The sequence below is a fragment of the Pristis pectinata genome, chromosome 6 (assembly GCF_009764475.1).
Source record: "Pristis pectinata isolate sPriPec2 chromosome 6, sPriPec2.1.pri, whole genome shotgun sequence".
Taxonomy (NCBI): domain Eukaryota; kingdom Metazoa; phylum Chordata; class Chondrichthyes; order Rhinopristiformes; family Pristidae; genus Pristis; species Pristis pectinata.
In genome coordinates, this window is record NC_067410.1 from 17487982 (window position 1) to 17504499 (window position 16518).

Below are 16518 nucleotides of genomic sequence, written 5' to 3' on the forward strand. Positions count from 1 at the left end.
CTTCTCGCACACCAATCTTTGAACCACACACTTAGCCCTCTTATTCACCACATGTCAATTCACATGTGGCTCAGGTAGCAATCCAGAGATTATTATCTTTTTGGTTTTGCGTTTTAATTTAGCCCCTAGCTACTCATATTCCCTCAGCAGAACCTCTCTCCTTGTTCTACGTACATCGTTGGTACCCACATGGATCTTTCCCCTTTCACTCCAATTCCTTTGCAGGTCAGATGAGATGTCCTGAACCTGTGCACCAGGCAGGCAACACAGCCTTTGGGACTCTCGATCCTTGTGACAGAGAATTGTATCTATTCCCCTGACTATACTATCCCCAATTACAACTACATTTCTCTTGGCTCCCCCCTCTTGAATGGCTCCCTGAACCATGGTGCCACCTTGTTTCTTCCCTTCCTAAGATTATCAATTTACACAAAATGATGGCTGTGGTTGTGTTGGACCTATGCACTCCAAGAATTGGGTTGAAACTGTCAGGGTCTCTGCATTTAATCTTTTAATCAAGGTGTGCTTGAAGAATCAGAATTTTCCACTTTATTGCAATATAGGGTGAGAAGAACTGCTTTCTATCAAATTGTTTCTCTGCTTTAGATTCTTTTCCCTGTGGAGCCTTTCTTGAGAGAAACTTTTACCTTGGCCAGAAAGGAATTCAGATCTATGAGAAAGAAAATTCTTTAGTGGGAGGTAGGTTAAGTAAGATACAAGCTGCTGCCAGCCTGAGGTGAAATATTGAAAGGAGAAAAATTAACGCATAGAACATGTGTAGCAGAAGTTTGAACCATTATGTACAAAGGCATATGGTGTTAATCCTATAGAGAGTTTCTGGAGAGAGTGTAGGCAAATCATGAGTAATGTTATGCCGAACAATTTCCCTGAATAAAAAAAGCACTTTTAAAAAAAATTGTATCAAAATACCATCAGAATCTTGAAAAGATTGAATGTAAGAAATCGGAACAGGAGGAGGCCACGTTCCAATTGGATCATGTCTGATCCGATCTCCCCCTTTCTTGCCCATAACCCTTGACTCCCCAATAGTCCAAATTTCTGGCCATCTCAGCTCTGAGTATATTCAATGATTAAACCTCTATAGCTTTCCAAAGATTCATGACTCTGAGAGAAGAAATACCTCCTTGTTTCCATCTTAAATGGGTCACGCCTTCTGCTAAAACTATGTGCTTTAGTTTTAGATTCTCTCTTGAGAGGAAATATCCTCTCAACATCCAGCCCCCAAGCCTCCTCAGAATCTTACATGTCTCAAGAGATCACTTCTCACTCTTCTGAACTCCAGTGAGAAGAAAACAAATCTGTTCAACCTTTCCTCATAAGGCAGTGCCTTCATACTGGAAATCAACCTTGTGAACCTTGATCTGCCTCCAATGCAAGTATATCCCCCTTTAAGTAAGGAGACCAGAACTGTATGCAATACTCCAGCTGTGATCTCACCAATGTTCTGCACAGTTGTAGGAAGACTTAACTGCTTTTATACTACATCCCCTTTGAATAAAGGCCAACATTTTATTTGCTTACTTAACGACTTGCTGTACCTTTATCTTAACTTTCTGTGTTTTAAGACATCCAGATTCTTTTAACATCAACATTCAGTGGTCTCTATCCTCTTAAAAGTATTCTGCTTTTCTGTCCTTCATCATATTATACCCCATCTGCCAATTTTTAGTCCACTCACTTTATCTATTAATGTTCATTTGCAAACTCTCTGTGCCTCATCACAACTTTCTTTACCAACTATCTTTGGATTATGAGCAAAAGTGACTGTAATGCGCTCTTGGTTATAGATATAGATCGTTAGTAGTTGAGCCAGCATTGATGCTTGTTGCAGCTTGTCAAACTGAAAATGACCAGTCTCTCTATGCTCGTGTATTATCACCAAAACATGAACTCTTGTGTGGTAATATTTTATCTGGCATCTATCAAATGCCTTTTTGACATCCAACTACACGATAGGTTCCCTTTTATACACACTGTTACAATCTCAAAGAACTCTAATAAATTCTTCAAGCACAATTTCCCTGTCATAAAACTATGTTGACTCTCCTTAATTGCATTATGATTTTTTTAAATGTTCCTCTCTTATTACCTTAATGGTGGATTGCAGATTGTTCTCAATGAGAATGTTAGCCTAACTGGCCAATAGTATCAGAATCATATTTATTCTCACTGACATATGACATGAGATTTATTGTTTTGCAGCAGCAGTACAGTGCAAAGACAAAAATCTATAAATTACAAAAATAAGTAGTGCAAAAGAAAGGAATAATGAGGTAGTGTTCATGGACCATTCAGAAATCTGATGGCGGGGAGGAAGAAGCTGTTCCTAAGTTGTTGAGTGTGGATCTTCAGGCTGCTTGCTTTCTCTCTCCTCTCTGGAATTAGCGGTATTACATTTACAGTTTTCCAGTGCATTGATTGCAAAATATATTGGCTCAAGTCCTTGGATGTTTAGAATTTTCAGTCCCTCTCTAAAATACGGCAGTTTTCCCATGCAAAGCCAATCTATATTTTCAACTTAACAACAGCATGTTGTGACATTTATCTTTTAAGTTACTACTGAGCTGGCTCGAATATTAGTTTATTATATATTTTGAGGAGAGATTTTCTTTTGTGATTTTCCTGTATGTCAAGGCTGTTGCCATGGTGATAGTTAAAATAAAGAGAGCAAAATATGTTTGTCTGAAAAAACTCAATTCAGCCTTCACCTGTAAGTAACACTTTCAGAACACATTTTGTAATTATTGTAGCCCATTTGCATTTAATTTTCTCTTTTGCTAATTTGTAAATGAAAATTTTTGCAGTCAAAAATAGCTTTGTGGACTTGTCATCACAATATGGCATTTTCGTTTACTGAGTGATACTTTCATAAGGACAGTTGATATTGTGAGTTTAATATCACTTCAGTGCAGTAGAAAATGTTTTTTCTGAGATTTGCTGTTCTTGCAGTCATGACTCTCTTCAAAACAAATTAGCTTTTGACCTTTCTGTCTATGATTGGCATTGGTTGGGAAGAAAGTGTTCCATTCCCATGCGTTGCTAGTTCCTATCTTATTAATGAATGCAATCTAGTTAATATGTTTATTAATATCCTGAAAATAAAAAAAATAGAAGCCGGAGTAGGCCATTAAGCATCTCCCATCATTAAGTAAGATCATGAGTGATCTTTTACTCCATCATCACTTTGCTACATTCTTCCTATATCTCTTGATTTGCTTAATATCCAAAGTCTATAGCTCTATTTTTTAAATATATTCAGAGACTGAGCCTCCACAGCTCTCTTGAGCAGAGAATTCCAAAGATTCATTACCCTTTGTTGAGAAATTTATTCTTGTCTCAGTCCCAAATGACCAACCCTTTAGTTTAAGATCCTTGTGATCCTTGGTTCTGGACAGTCCAGCCAGGGAAAACATCACACCTGAGGGGTCCTGACTCGAAACGTTGACAACCTGCTTTTCTTCACGGATGCTGCCTGGCCTGCTGAGTTCCTCCAACATCATAGTGTTTTACATCACACCTGCATCTAAGCTGTAAAGCTCTGTAAGTATTTTGTGTATTTCAATGAGATCACCTCTCATTCTTCTGAACCCAAGAGTTTATAGGCCCAGTCTGCTTAATCTCTCACTGCACCAATTCCTATGCCTGCGATCAATCTGTGACACTTTCCTTACACTTCCTCAATTCTAGGCGTAGGAGGACCAGAATTGCACACAATATTCTGGAACCAGAGGCCCAAATTACTGCAGTAATGCATCTTTATTTTTGTACTCAAATCCTCTTGCAATAAAGGCAATTTTGTTTGCCTTTGGAATTGCTGGCTGTGTCTGCATGTTCACTTTCAGTGACTTGTGTCCAAGGACACCCAGGTCCCTCTAAACACCAACATATTTCAGTCTGGTTTAAGATTGGCATTATTAATCATTAGTTCATATTCCGTTTTAATAAAAAAAGTGTTAATTTTGGAATGTAACCAATTCACTGTACTTGTACTGCTTTTTTTATTCTGTGGAATTTGTCCATCAAAGATATTTCTGACGACTGTGATACTGGTTAACATTTTTCTTGCTGTATTTTAGGGCATTGCTGGCACTGATGTAGCAAAAGAAGCCTCTGACATTATCTTGACTGATGACAACTTCAGCAGCATTGTGAAGGCTGTCATGTGGGGCCGAAATGTTTATGACAGCATCTCCAAGTTCCTGCAGTTCCAGCTCACAGTGAATGTTGTTGCAGTTATTGTGGCGTTTACTGGAGCATGCATCACCCAGGTGAGGGTTTATTTCTGAATGCACACATCCTCAAAACACAAAAGGGCTTGTTTTCAGGTCAATGAGCAGCAGACAATGCTGTGTTACATAACTTGTCAGCACTTATGGGCTATCTGTCTTCAAGCCACTAATGGAGTGATCTTCATTTAAATATTTTGAATTACTGCCAATATTGAAACTTACAATGACTGAATGAATACACACTGGCAATGGGTTTATTGAAGGGTATTTAGCATAGCAGAAATATTTCTCTAAAATCAAAATTTGCGGCATTGAATTCCTTAATGTTTTGTGAATAAAATAAAATGAATTACCAGAGTGACGTTATGGACAACTAAGAGCTTTGATCAATCCTCATTTTAGCTTGTAAAATGGGGATTTCAGCACAGCATGAAAGAAACAAATACTACTGCACAGTTAGATTTATTCCTTTTGGGAAACTAATATCTCAGGAGTTCAACAGTGGGCTCAATGATTATGCAGATCGGCAGTGAGATGGCCTGCAGCCAAATTTATGTATGAATTACACTCTTAATGTTCCCACTTGCAGGGGAAAGATAAGTGGAGAGATAACAAATGTTTCAAATAATGCAATCTCTTTATACCAAAGAATGTGTCAAGAAGAAGATTATTTTTGCTGCTTGGATGATTAATGACAAGGGATCATCAATTTATGATTATCATTAACTGAGTGAGCAGATAGTCAATGAAGGAGAAAGGACTGAAGTGATGGGAAATATCAGGGGTTAAGTCTAGTAGTGGTACAAAGATTATTGGGGGTCAAGAGCAAGAGTGTAAGTAATTGGGGTGTGGAAGTGAAGATCGGGGTGGTAGCGCTGATGTTTGATTCCTTTAATGTGGGAATGCTTACCTGTATCCATATTCGGGAAGCTATTCATGCAATAGATTGGCCTGCAAAAATGACCCATTAGTTTCCCTGGTTATAGTTAGCAATAGCATAGGGTGCTTCAGTGCAAACCTAACCTGCATGAAGGAGAAATGACTGTTTGGACCATTGATGAATCACATGTATTTTTCAGCTTTACCCAATATGATGGCCAGTGTATCTCCAAATATAAAAACATGCTCACTTTCTTTCTGCTATGGTGTACCTTAAAAGTTTGGCTAACACCCCACAAAGCAAGCACCACACAGACCATTCCTAGGCCTTTTGCTAATTCCAGAGAAAAGGTAGATGTAATTATTAATTAGCATGTTTTAGTTGAAAACACAAATGAACTATTAATCCCTTGATATAGATGTAATTATTAATTAGCATGTTTTAGTTGAAAACACAAATGAACTATTTATCCCTATCTTGGATTCCTGTTAAGAATCCAATGTTTTTTTTTTCTCAATTATTGTTTCTGGTTGGGCTATAAGGTAATTGGAAGAACTCTATTTCAGTCAAAAGGCTTGGGATTTTTAATTTAAATCTTCATTCATTTTTCATTATTTTGAAATTACCCCAGGGACTTGCAACAACTGTCACTGCAGTTATTTATATCTTGGGCTCAATGCATTTACCTTTACAGTTCAACTGTGAAATCTCTTCTGGTTAGATTGCTATATATAAGGCATGAAGTACTGTGACATTGAAAGCAATGACTTTGTAACATTCAAGGTAATTGTCTCTATTCTCATTCATTCAGTTTTCCTCCACGTTCTGTTGGTAAAGTCAGCTCATCATCGGGGAAATCAGTGCTGTTATCTGTCTATTTTTATAACTGGAGTCCTGTGACCTTCCATTTCTATGTCCTAAACACACTGTTTTCATTGTTGGCACTAACTACTTATGTGTTGCTCCATAAGTATATTAAAGACTGAAATAGATTTTGGACCATTAAGGAATCAGGGGTGATGGGATCAGGCAAGAAAGTGAAGTTGATGCCAACAATCAGATCAGCTATTATCTTATTGAATGGGAAGGGTAACCCAAGGGGCTGTATGAACCTATAATCTTCCCAGTCCGAATGTTCTTATCAGTACAACATCTCTCAGATTAATATGGGATTAATTTCCATCCAATGGACTCTATTTTGTTTTGGTACAAAAGCAGTTTAATTCCATGCAGTTACTTTAAAATGTGTTAAACACAAGGAATGGCAATAAAAGATTGCATTGTTTCCAGATGAAAATTTGTGGGAAATTATTTTCATTTTCATTTCATGATTTTGATTCTAGCAATAATAAAGGAGAGTTTGAAACCTCTAAAGTCCATCAGGTCTGTATGTTTATCAATATTGCCTAATTTTTTTTTCTCTAATAAGTGCAGCTTTCCTTTGACTTGTACTTTTCCATTGTCACTTTTATGGTAGGAAACTGGCTAAGTGGTGAGGCATCTATTCCTGAAGGTTCAAATTCACACTGTTGACCCTCGTACGCTTCTTGTGGCTCTGGAGATACTACTGGTCTCATTATATGATTGGAGAGGAATTATTCCTCTTTTTGAGCACTGCTCTATGTAGATTTTGTTATTTCCATTTCATAGATTGTCTTCCTCCTAGTTTGAGTTCTTTTAATTTTGAGTAGTGCGCCGCGATTTTATGCAGCCTGTCCTCGTATTCCTCATAGACTTTCTGAGGTGGCAGTTCCCACAAGTTGTACAATGCTTCAGATGTAGAGAGTGTGTTGTGTGGGAGGTGCTTTTGGTCTCATCAAGTCTCATCATAACTTCCTGCCCTTTGAATTCCAAGCATGGCGCCGGAGTGTGGTGACTTGTGGCAAGCTGCTGTCTGCAGATCTACTCATTACTTCTATTATAATCATTGTACTCTTTTAAATTTAAATTTTCCCTTGTACTCCCTCAATGCACTGATGTGATGAAATGAGCTGTATGGATGGCATGCAAAACAAAGTTTTTCACTGTACATCAGTACATGCGACAGTAATAAACTAATTTACCTTTGTCTCGTGATTGGTAAACCAATTTACCAATCATGAGACAAAGGCCAGCATCCCATTATCTCTTTTGATTATGTCTTGTGTCTGTGGACTAGCTTTTAACAATTGGTGCATCTGGACACCCAAATCCTTTTGCATCTGTGCGATTTTAGTCTCCCAGCTTTTTTACCCACTTCCACGCGATGATCTCCTGAAACTAAAAGCACAATTTTAACTATTCGTTACACTTCACTCTATCCAAGAGGGTGACAAATGCCAGCTTGGATAAACAACACTCCATTCTTTCATCCAAGCCAATAATGTATGGGCTGGAAATCATCAGCTGATACTAGTCCTTCTAAGGAGAATCATAATAAAATGCGTCAGCTTTTCTGCCTGAATCAACTTGTGGATCCTGCAATAAGTTAGAATTGATAAGTTACCTCTAATCAAGAGAGTTCACGATTACACACACACACACACACACACACACACACACACACACACACACACACACACGTGTCACCAGCGTGCACTAAAACTTATCAGTTTGTCTTCAGCACATGTCAGTGAATCAGTCATGATGTTTCACTATCAACTAGTTTCCCACCTTGGAAGTGACAGTGGAAAAGAGCAAGTGAAAAGAAGCAGTATTTTATGTGTTTGTTAAAGAAAAAAGAAACCACTTTGAAAAATATAGATTTGCACACAACAGCCACATTTGTGTATGCAAATATCTTTCAGCAATCAAATTTTCTTCTCATTTTGAATAGCATTGAATTAATGAGGTTTCTCCTTCAGGATCGTCGTTTAGATTGATTAATAACATTGTGGCGAAGTATACTCATCGCATTCACTGGATTGTCCTCCCCATCAGTTCTGAAATTTCACCCTCTACAGATGTTGCCTAGCTTGATGAGTATTTCAGCATTTTCTATTTTATTTCTTCCCCACCCCCCCCCCTCATTTCCACCAGGACAATAGTCAAAAAGGACTCCTTCCCCAACCATTGCTCAGTAGACGGAGAACAAAATACAGTTCACAATGCGTTGGGCTTTGGAAAATGGCAGGAAAGACCATGATATTTCCTTACAGGAAAGGAGATCTTTGTAGCAGTCTCCTATCCCTTCTTCATCGTGTAAACATTTGGCACAAATATTCATCTGGAAAAGGACTAGGTCTCAGATGAAGCTTCATTCAAAATCTTGACTGATATTTGGGGCTCCCCCACCGTCTCTCTTGGTATTGATAGATTTCTATTTTTACACTGCCAAGTTCTCCCTCTCGACAGTAAATGTTCCATCGGGAGCTTAAGTTCAGTCAGGCTGAATCCTATGTTAGGGAAATGGATTGGGTTTCAGGTTAATCTGAAAAAGCAGAAATCCTATCTCATTACCTGGCTTCTCCTGTCACCTGCTCTTCCCAACATGCCTGGCTTGAGCAGTGCTTAGCTTGGCTCCCCCAATTACTTGTCTGACACTGGCAAAGAGTTTCATTTATGGTGAGGTGCAATGATCAGTTGGTATCTCATTATCCAAAGGCAAGCAATCAAAGGTCATATCCAAGCAATGTTTCCCTGTCTCCCTCCTGAAATGCAGTCATGTTGGATCTTGTGACTGAGGGTATGAGTTAATTTAATCCAGCGGATTTGATTCTGTACCAGGTGGCTGAAGGGGTTCAAGATAAGAGTGAACCCAGATCAAGGTGCACGGAAGCAGGAAATAGCTGGGAGCATTGTTCATGGCTCGTTGGCTTCAGCTTTTCAGTCTTATTATTATGTGCTGCATTTACCTGGCTGCAAGTTAATACTTGGCTGCTCTGCTGATTTACTCCAATATGAATATATTTATTCCAGCCCTCAACCCCTCCCAACACCCCCCTCCCCACACACACAAATACACACCTCCCTGAGGCCTAGAGTCAGACAGACACACCATTCTTTCCCAGTGTCTCATTTCCACCATTCAGCAGTCCAGGTATGTTTGAAAGAACTGTCAGTCCTGCTGGAACTGCCAGTGGCAGAGGCCATCTGCCATTGCAAGGGCCAAGAGCTTCAGAACTCAACGGAAACTCAATGTTGCAGTGAGGGACCGACATGTGGGAAAATCAGACATCCAGGAGTTTGGAAATCAGTGCCCGCATCTGCTGAGCAGCTGAGTCACCCACCTGATCCAAAAGACATGAGTTAAATCATCCGGCTCAATACAATGGTCTGTCCAAGAAAATTTGCTTTGGCTTTCGTAGACAAATTATTAATGACTATTCAATTTAGATCATGCATTACAACTTTGACCATTGTGATATCCTTCAGGAAATGTTGAGTTTTGCTGAAAATTGCAAATTATCTTTGTTGAATATTATCAGATTGAAACAGAGACAGAAGGAAGCACTGGGTGCCTCTGTCCGGTTAACCATTTCCCAATGTTAATTGCTTTCTGACACAGTGCTCTATATCTTCAATTAAAATACTACTTTGATTAAATGTTAATGTTAAATAGTATTCAATCTGAACCAGATAGAAAACCTCCAAAACAAAAACAGAGAAATCTGGAAATACTCAACAGGTCCTATGGCATCTAAGGAGAGAGAAGCAAAGATAACATTTCTGAGTTTATTTCAGATTTCTAGCATCTGCTGTCTTTTGTTTTTCAGTCAACTTCCACACATGATTGAAGATTAAAGCATAGAAATAGAGATGGCCAGTGTAGCATGCAAATCATTTGCAGAAGCTAGCATTAAATACTCCCAGTTAGAAATTGGAATATTTGGAGTGACTTCCCTGGAAAAGAATTGACTGTACACCATTTATATACTGTATATGAGAATTAGGTCTGTCACAGCTCTGACTCTATTCAGCAGTGTTCTCAATGCTGTTAGATATAAGGTAAGATTTCTTTATTACTCACATGTACATCGAAACACACAGTGAAATACATCTTTTTGCGTAGTGATTTGGGGGGCAGCCCGCAAGTGTTGCCACACTTCCAGCGCCAATATAGCATGCCCACAACTTCCTAACCCGTACGTCTTTTGGAATGTGGGAGGAAACAGGAGCACCCGGAGGAAACCCACGCAGACACGGGGAGAATGTACAAACTCCTTACAGACAGTGGCCGGATTTGAACCCGGGTCGCTGGCGCTGTAAAGCATTATGCTAACCACTATGCTACCGTCTGGCCAGATTTTTCTTTGTTTAAAATGTAATAACCTTACAAAAACAGAAGATCTAATTACAATACAATAATGTAAATTCTACTGCATTCATTCAAAAGATGGGAATCTAGAATATTACAATGCAGAAGTGAGGAACAAGCAAGAGGTTGAGTACTCACACATCTGAACGTCCTGTGTGCCACTAGACTCCATAGTGAGTCCGGGGTGGAGCACAGGCACTCCAAACTGAGGGACTCAATGTATTTTGCATCCAGGTCCTCAGCTTTACAGTACTTCAGCAATTAACTGAAAGGATGGTGGTTCATGCCCACTCAGAGATGTGGCTTTACACATGGAGTATATTGTGCAGTTTTGGTATACTGTTACAGGAAAGATGTCATTAAGTTTGAAAGAGTGCAAAGAAGATTTACGAGAATGTTGCCAGGACTTGAGAGCCTGAGTTATAGGGAGAGGTTGGGCAGGCTAGGAATTTATTCCTTGGCGTGTAGGAGACTGAGGGTGACCTTATAGAGATGTATAAAATCATGGGGCACACAGCCTTTCTCCCAGGGAAAAGGGAATCAAAAACTAGAGGGCATAGGTTTAAGGTAAGAGTGAAAAGATTTAAAAGGGACCTGAGGAGCAACTCCTTCACGCAGAGGGTGGTGTGTTTATGGAACGAGCTGCCAGAGGAAATGGTTGAGACAGGTATAATAACAACATTTAAAAGACACCTGAAAAGGTACATAGATAGGAAAGGTTTAGAGGAAGATGGGCATTTTGGTTGGCATGGATCCATTGGGCCAAAGGGCCTGTTTCTGTGCTATGTTACTCCATGACTCTATGACCAGTTACTGTTGAAGTTTGTAATAAAACCACCTTCGTCTGAATGCAGTTGTTAAGCTTGATTGTAAAGGTGTCAGTAAGTGGGAAATAGTTTATTTTTCTTAATTTTACATAATATTAATACCTAGTACTTGCATAAATCTATTTTTAATAATTTTGATTTTATTATTATTTATTTGAATAGTTTTTAAATATCTCTGATCAATGTTCAAGGGTCTGTGACAGGTGTCCAAAGGGCATCAGGGCAATTCAGGGTATTGGGCTAAGGAAACCTCACCCAAGGCCTGATCACTACTTGTGGAGTGCTCCGCCTCACAGAATGGCTATGGTGGCTGGGTTTCAAGAACAGTTATATCTGCAAGGCTACAAAATGAAAGAATGACCGTGGGAAATGCTGGAACACACAGAACTGAGCCCCTTATGGCCAATAGGTCCCATTGTTCATTGATCTGGGATAGGATTAACAGTGGCCCGGAAATTACAGAAAGCCATCACGGATCTTTATGTTTAACTAATTTTATAGGACTTTGATGAGGTAATGAATAGAGTTGATGAGGGTGATGCAGTTGGTGTGATGTACACGTACTTCCAAAAGGCTTTTGATAAGGTGCCACATAACAGCTTTATCAGAAAAGTTGAAGCACATTTAAGGGACATTGACAGCAGGGATACGAAGTTGGCTGAGCAACAGACAGCAAAGGGTTGTGATAAATGGTTGTTTATCAGAGCAGAGGAAGGTGAATAATGGCATTGCCTGGGGATGGGTGTTCGGGCCATTGCTTTTTTAGATCTGTATTAATGACCTGGAACTGGGAGTGCAAACCACAATGTCTAAGTTTGCAGATGGCACAAAGCTTGGCAGTATTGTGAGCTGTGAAGAGGACAGTGATGATTTGCAGCAGGATATAAACATGCTTGGAGAATGGGCTGATGCATGACAGATGGAAGTTATTATGGTGAAATGTGAGGTGTTGCATTATGGTAAGAATACTGAGGAGAGTTAGTAGACAATGAAGGATACTGTTCTATAAGGGATACAGGAACAGAGAGACTGTGGAGTATGATGCATAAAACCATTGAAAGTATGAGGGCAGGTTGAGAAAGTGGTTAATAAGACGTTAATAATTCTGGGCTTTATCAATAGAGGCGTACAGTATAAATTCAGGGAAGTCATGCTGAACCTTTATAAAATACATGTCCAACCTAGAGTATTGTTATTAATTCTGGCCACCTCATTATAGAAAGGCTGTGAAGTCATCAGAAAGGGTCCAACAAAGATTAGTGAGAATGGTTCTTGGGAATGAGGGACTTCAATTACAAGGACAGATTAGAGGGACTGTTTTCCTTAAGAAGATGATGAGGGGAAACTTAATTAAAGTAAATAGAAGGATCTGTACAGAGTGGATTGTGGCAGGCTGTTCCCTTTGGGGAAGGGGTTGGAGACTAGAAACTATGGGTATAAAATAAAGGGAAGAGTATTAATAGAGATATGAGGAAAAATATTTTTGCACAGCATGTGCTTGCAGTCTGGAAAACACTGCCTGCAGATGTGGTGGAGACAAGATAGCTTGTGGCTCTCTGGAGGGAATTGGATAAAGGTGTGCTGAGGAAAAATTTGCAAAGCTTTGGAGAAACGGCTGGTGAGATGGGGAGGGGGGAGGTACAGGCAGAACTAGTGAATTGCTGAATTGCTCTAGTAGAGAGCTGGTGCTGACACAATGGGCTGAGTGGCCATCTCCTGTGCTGTAACTATTGTCTGATTCAATGATTTATAATTAGGTTATTACACCTTCCTACAAATCATATCCCTTGGGTCTTTCTTATCCTGAATGTATTCATTATTATTAATAACTTACAAACAGTCTTTTTTAGGGATATCAGAAGGTTCTTGGGATTGGAAGCATACATTTACGAATAATCTGGGTAACAAGCAGAAAGATGGACTAAGTTGGTCATTTTCATCTGGTACCTGGCAGGGTAGTGACTATACATGGACCAGTGCTTGTCATCAGCAATTTACATACTGTATTACCATCATCAATATGGGTGATTGGAGGAGGAGACTGTATGTACAGTAATATATGGCAGTTTATTGATGATAGGCAGTGGCTCCACTAGCTGTATCACTGTGCTACCCCTGTGCACTTTCACATCTGAGCACTTTCTTTGCTATGTTCCATGCAGGTTTCTAAAATTGAGATACATTCTGCTGCTATATTTGATGATCTGTAAAGCCTTATTTCATTGCAAGACATTTTAAGTAAGCTGGAGCAACACACAAAGGAGCTGCAGGAACTCAGTGGGTCAGGCAGCATCTATGGAGGAAAATGGACAGTCGATGTTTTGGGTCAAGACCCTTCTGGATTTCCAGCACCTTCAGTCTCTTGTGTCTCCATTTTAAATAAGCTACTTTGTGCTATGTACATCTACCCTACTCAAACCAATTTAAAGAGTAAAAATGGATTTTTATGACATAACTATTATTCTTCCTCTCCAGGATTCTCCCCTGAAGGCTGTGCAGATGTTGTGGGTAAACCTCATCATGGATACCTTTGCCTCCTTGGCCCTGGCCACAGAGCCACCTACAGAAGCACTGCTGATGAGAAAACCATACGGCAGGGACAAACCCCTCATTTCACGAACCATGATGAAAAATATTCTGGGTCATGGGATATACCAACTTACTATTATCTTCACTCTACTCTTTGCTGGTATGTAATGCAATATCTTTCCTGCTAACAAGGAATCTGATGGGATGTTTCAGTTTAGCCAGAAAAAAAATGGCCCAGATTAGCTGATGACCTTGAAGAAAGTGCCACAAAATTCCAGCAATCTCTTTCATTTGCTGTCAGGTGTTGGCTATGGGGCATGTCTGGTGTCTGATCTCATCATATAGATAGAGCAGCTGGTCATATTGAAGTATATATATGGGCAGCAAATCAGCAAGTAAAAAACACTACTTGTTAACTTGCTTTTTAAACATTAAAAGAGTAAACATATTTCCGTGATTAAAATAGAGGCAGAAGTGCTAAACCAAAAACTTGTAAAACTAAAGTAAAATAATTAAATTATTTTAAAAAAGCATGTATGTTTGAAATAATAATCTCGTGGAATGACAATCCACTTCCGGACATTTTAGAGTCAGAGGATTGCTCAACTTTAATTACGGCTAAGCTTACTACTAAAATTTCAGTTGTACCTTATTCGACACGGGTTTATGTTTTTGGCATTTGTTTGCAGTGAGAGTTGACTGGAAACTCATTCCCAATACGTATCACTAAGAACATTATATAGAAGTGTCATTACATCTTAATCTGCCTGAGAAATTCATTCCACTCAAGTCAATGGAACAAATTTTGAAAGCAGTGTGCTAAACATGATGTTTCTATAGAGCACATTCAGGACTAGGGGATTAATTTCCAAGCAATAATTCCAAAACTATTGAATCTGTTCGTTAACTCCCTCTGATTACATGGCATAGCAAGAAATCACTGACCACAGCCTCTGAATTCCTGAGTTTAATTGCACAAATGTACTCTAAAAGATGCAATCAGGCTTTCTTCATTCTAGTGATAAGCACAGATAGTCTCAACATTTTTCTCATTGCTATGAATTTCTTGTTTTCAAAAGTATACGTTCACTGATGCATAATCTGAGGACTCTAGTGAGTTGCAACTTCATTCTAACAACCATATCTTTCCGTTTTATTTAAAAATAAACAAATTAGAATGCATTGTCGAATGCTTGTAAGATGCTAATTATTACCAGTTTCCTTGTAAGGAAATATGCCTGTAAGATTCAGGATTTCTTTAACAACCACACTTGCCATATTTTATGTTTCCCCATTATGTTATGTTTCTGTATGTACTGACTGGAAACAATGGCATAAAATGCAGTTCAGATAACCGAGGTAAAGCTTGATAGACACAATGATGTTTTACATTATTTTTAAGGGGAACATAACCTCTAAGAAATATAGTTTAACAAATTCACTTTATTTGTGGAAAGGGACAAACTATGAATCCTGTTTGTCATAATGAAGAAACATTTCACCTCTGCACATAAATGAACCCATTTGGAAATACTACATATTGAGTCATAATTTCCTATCAAAATAATGGCGAGACAAATGATGTCAGTTGCTTTTTATGTGTGCAAGCAACATCAGACAAGGGGAGGTTCATGATTAAATTCAACTGCGTACAAGTTCCTCTCTGAAATGCTTTGCAAAAGTAGCTTCACAATCAAGGTCACCAGTGAATTACATGAATAATGTGAAATTGCTGGTAGAAGTAAGTTAACTCACTTGGTTATGTTTTGTTGTTACTGAAACAATGTGCTCATTACTGCCAAAAGAAAAGCATGCTGCACATTAACTATAGCAAGTATTGTGTCTCATTCTTTCATGTTTTAATCATCAGGGGTTTAAAAATGTATAAAGTTTTGATCAAAATTATCTTCCTTTTTGTCTTTTCTATTTCAAGAGATGGTTCCTACATCAAATTATAAATGCTATTAAACAACCTGTTTGGACCTGAAAATTTAATTTCATAATTGTGTCGTCTAAATCCCACCATTTATAAAGAGATGTATTCCCTTATGATACGGATGAAGGCCATTTGGACCATTGAGTCCATGCCACTTTTAGACCAATGCTATCAATTCCATTCCCCCACTTATTTTCCTGTAAACCATTCTCTCTCACTTGCCCATTAACATCCCACTGATTTTCTTACTGCCCAGCTACACTAGGGACAGTTTACAGAAGCCAATTAACCCAACAATCTTCAAAGATAATTAATGAGAGCATTAAAAAAAATAAGGTTATTTTTATTTTTCTAACAATTTCTGTTACCTCTGTTCTTAAACTAATCTATATTTCCAGTCTTTATTTCACATTCTTCAAATAATTTTAGTCTAAATTACTTCCTATATACTTTAGATTCTGATACTTTATTAAGATTCTTATGATTGGTTGAAGAGTCTTGCTTTTTTTCTTCTTGTTCTTACGTGTTCTACAGTGGGCCTAATATTGAATCAGATCTGAGCCAATCTGCGCTCTAACTCTAGCTAAATTTCTGTAACCAGCTGAGCTGAACAAGAGCCAATGCTTCATCACTTCAATCCAGATCAATCTTCATGTCTTTGTCAGATTCATTCATCCACTTACCATTCTCTACAAAAGAAGAGTTCATGAATTTGATTCAAGATTTAAGATAAAAGTTTACCTTCATACCCTATAAATCCTATGAACAGCAAACTGTTATAATTGACAAAGAAAATTCTTACAACATTGGGTTATAGGTGAAATCTTAGAAGTGTATTTTTGAATTGATTGTGTGGTTAT

General features: G+C 38.5%; 1 protein-coding gene across 11 annotated transcripts in view; it reads left to right on the forward strand.

Annotated features, from left to right (window-relative positions):
- The window catches only part of atp2b2 (ATPase plasma membrane Ca2+ transporting 2), a 604494-nt gene that overhangs the window by 571112 nt on the left and 16864 nt on the right, over positions 1 to 16518 (forward strand). For all 11 annotated transcript variants that reach the window (XM_052017134.1, XM_052017133.1, XM_052017136.1 and 8 more), the window contains 2 exons: positions 4098 to 4289; positions 13669 to 13882. In XM_052017134.1, coding sequence (XP_051873094.1) covers positions 4098 to 4289; positions 13669 to 13882 — 406 coding nt within the window. The remainder of the gene's footprint in view (positions 1 to 4097; positions 4290 to 13668; positions 13883 to 16518) is intronic.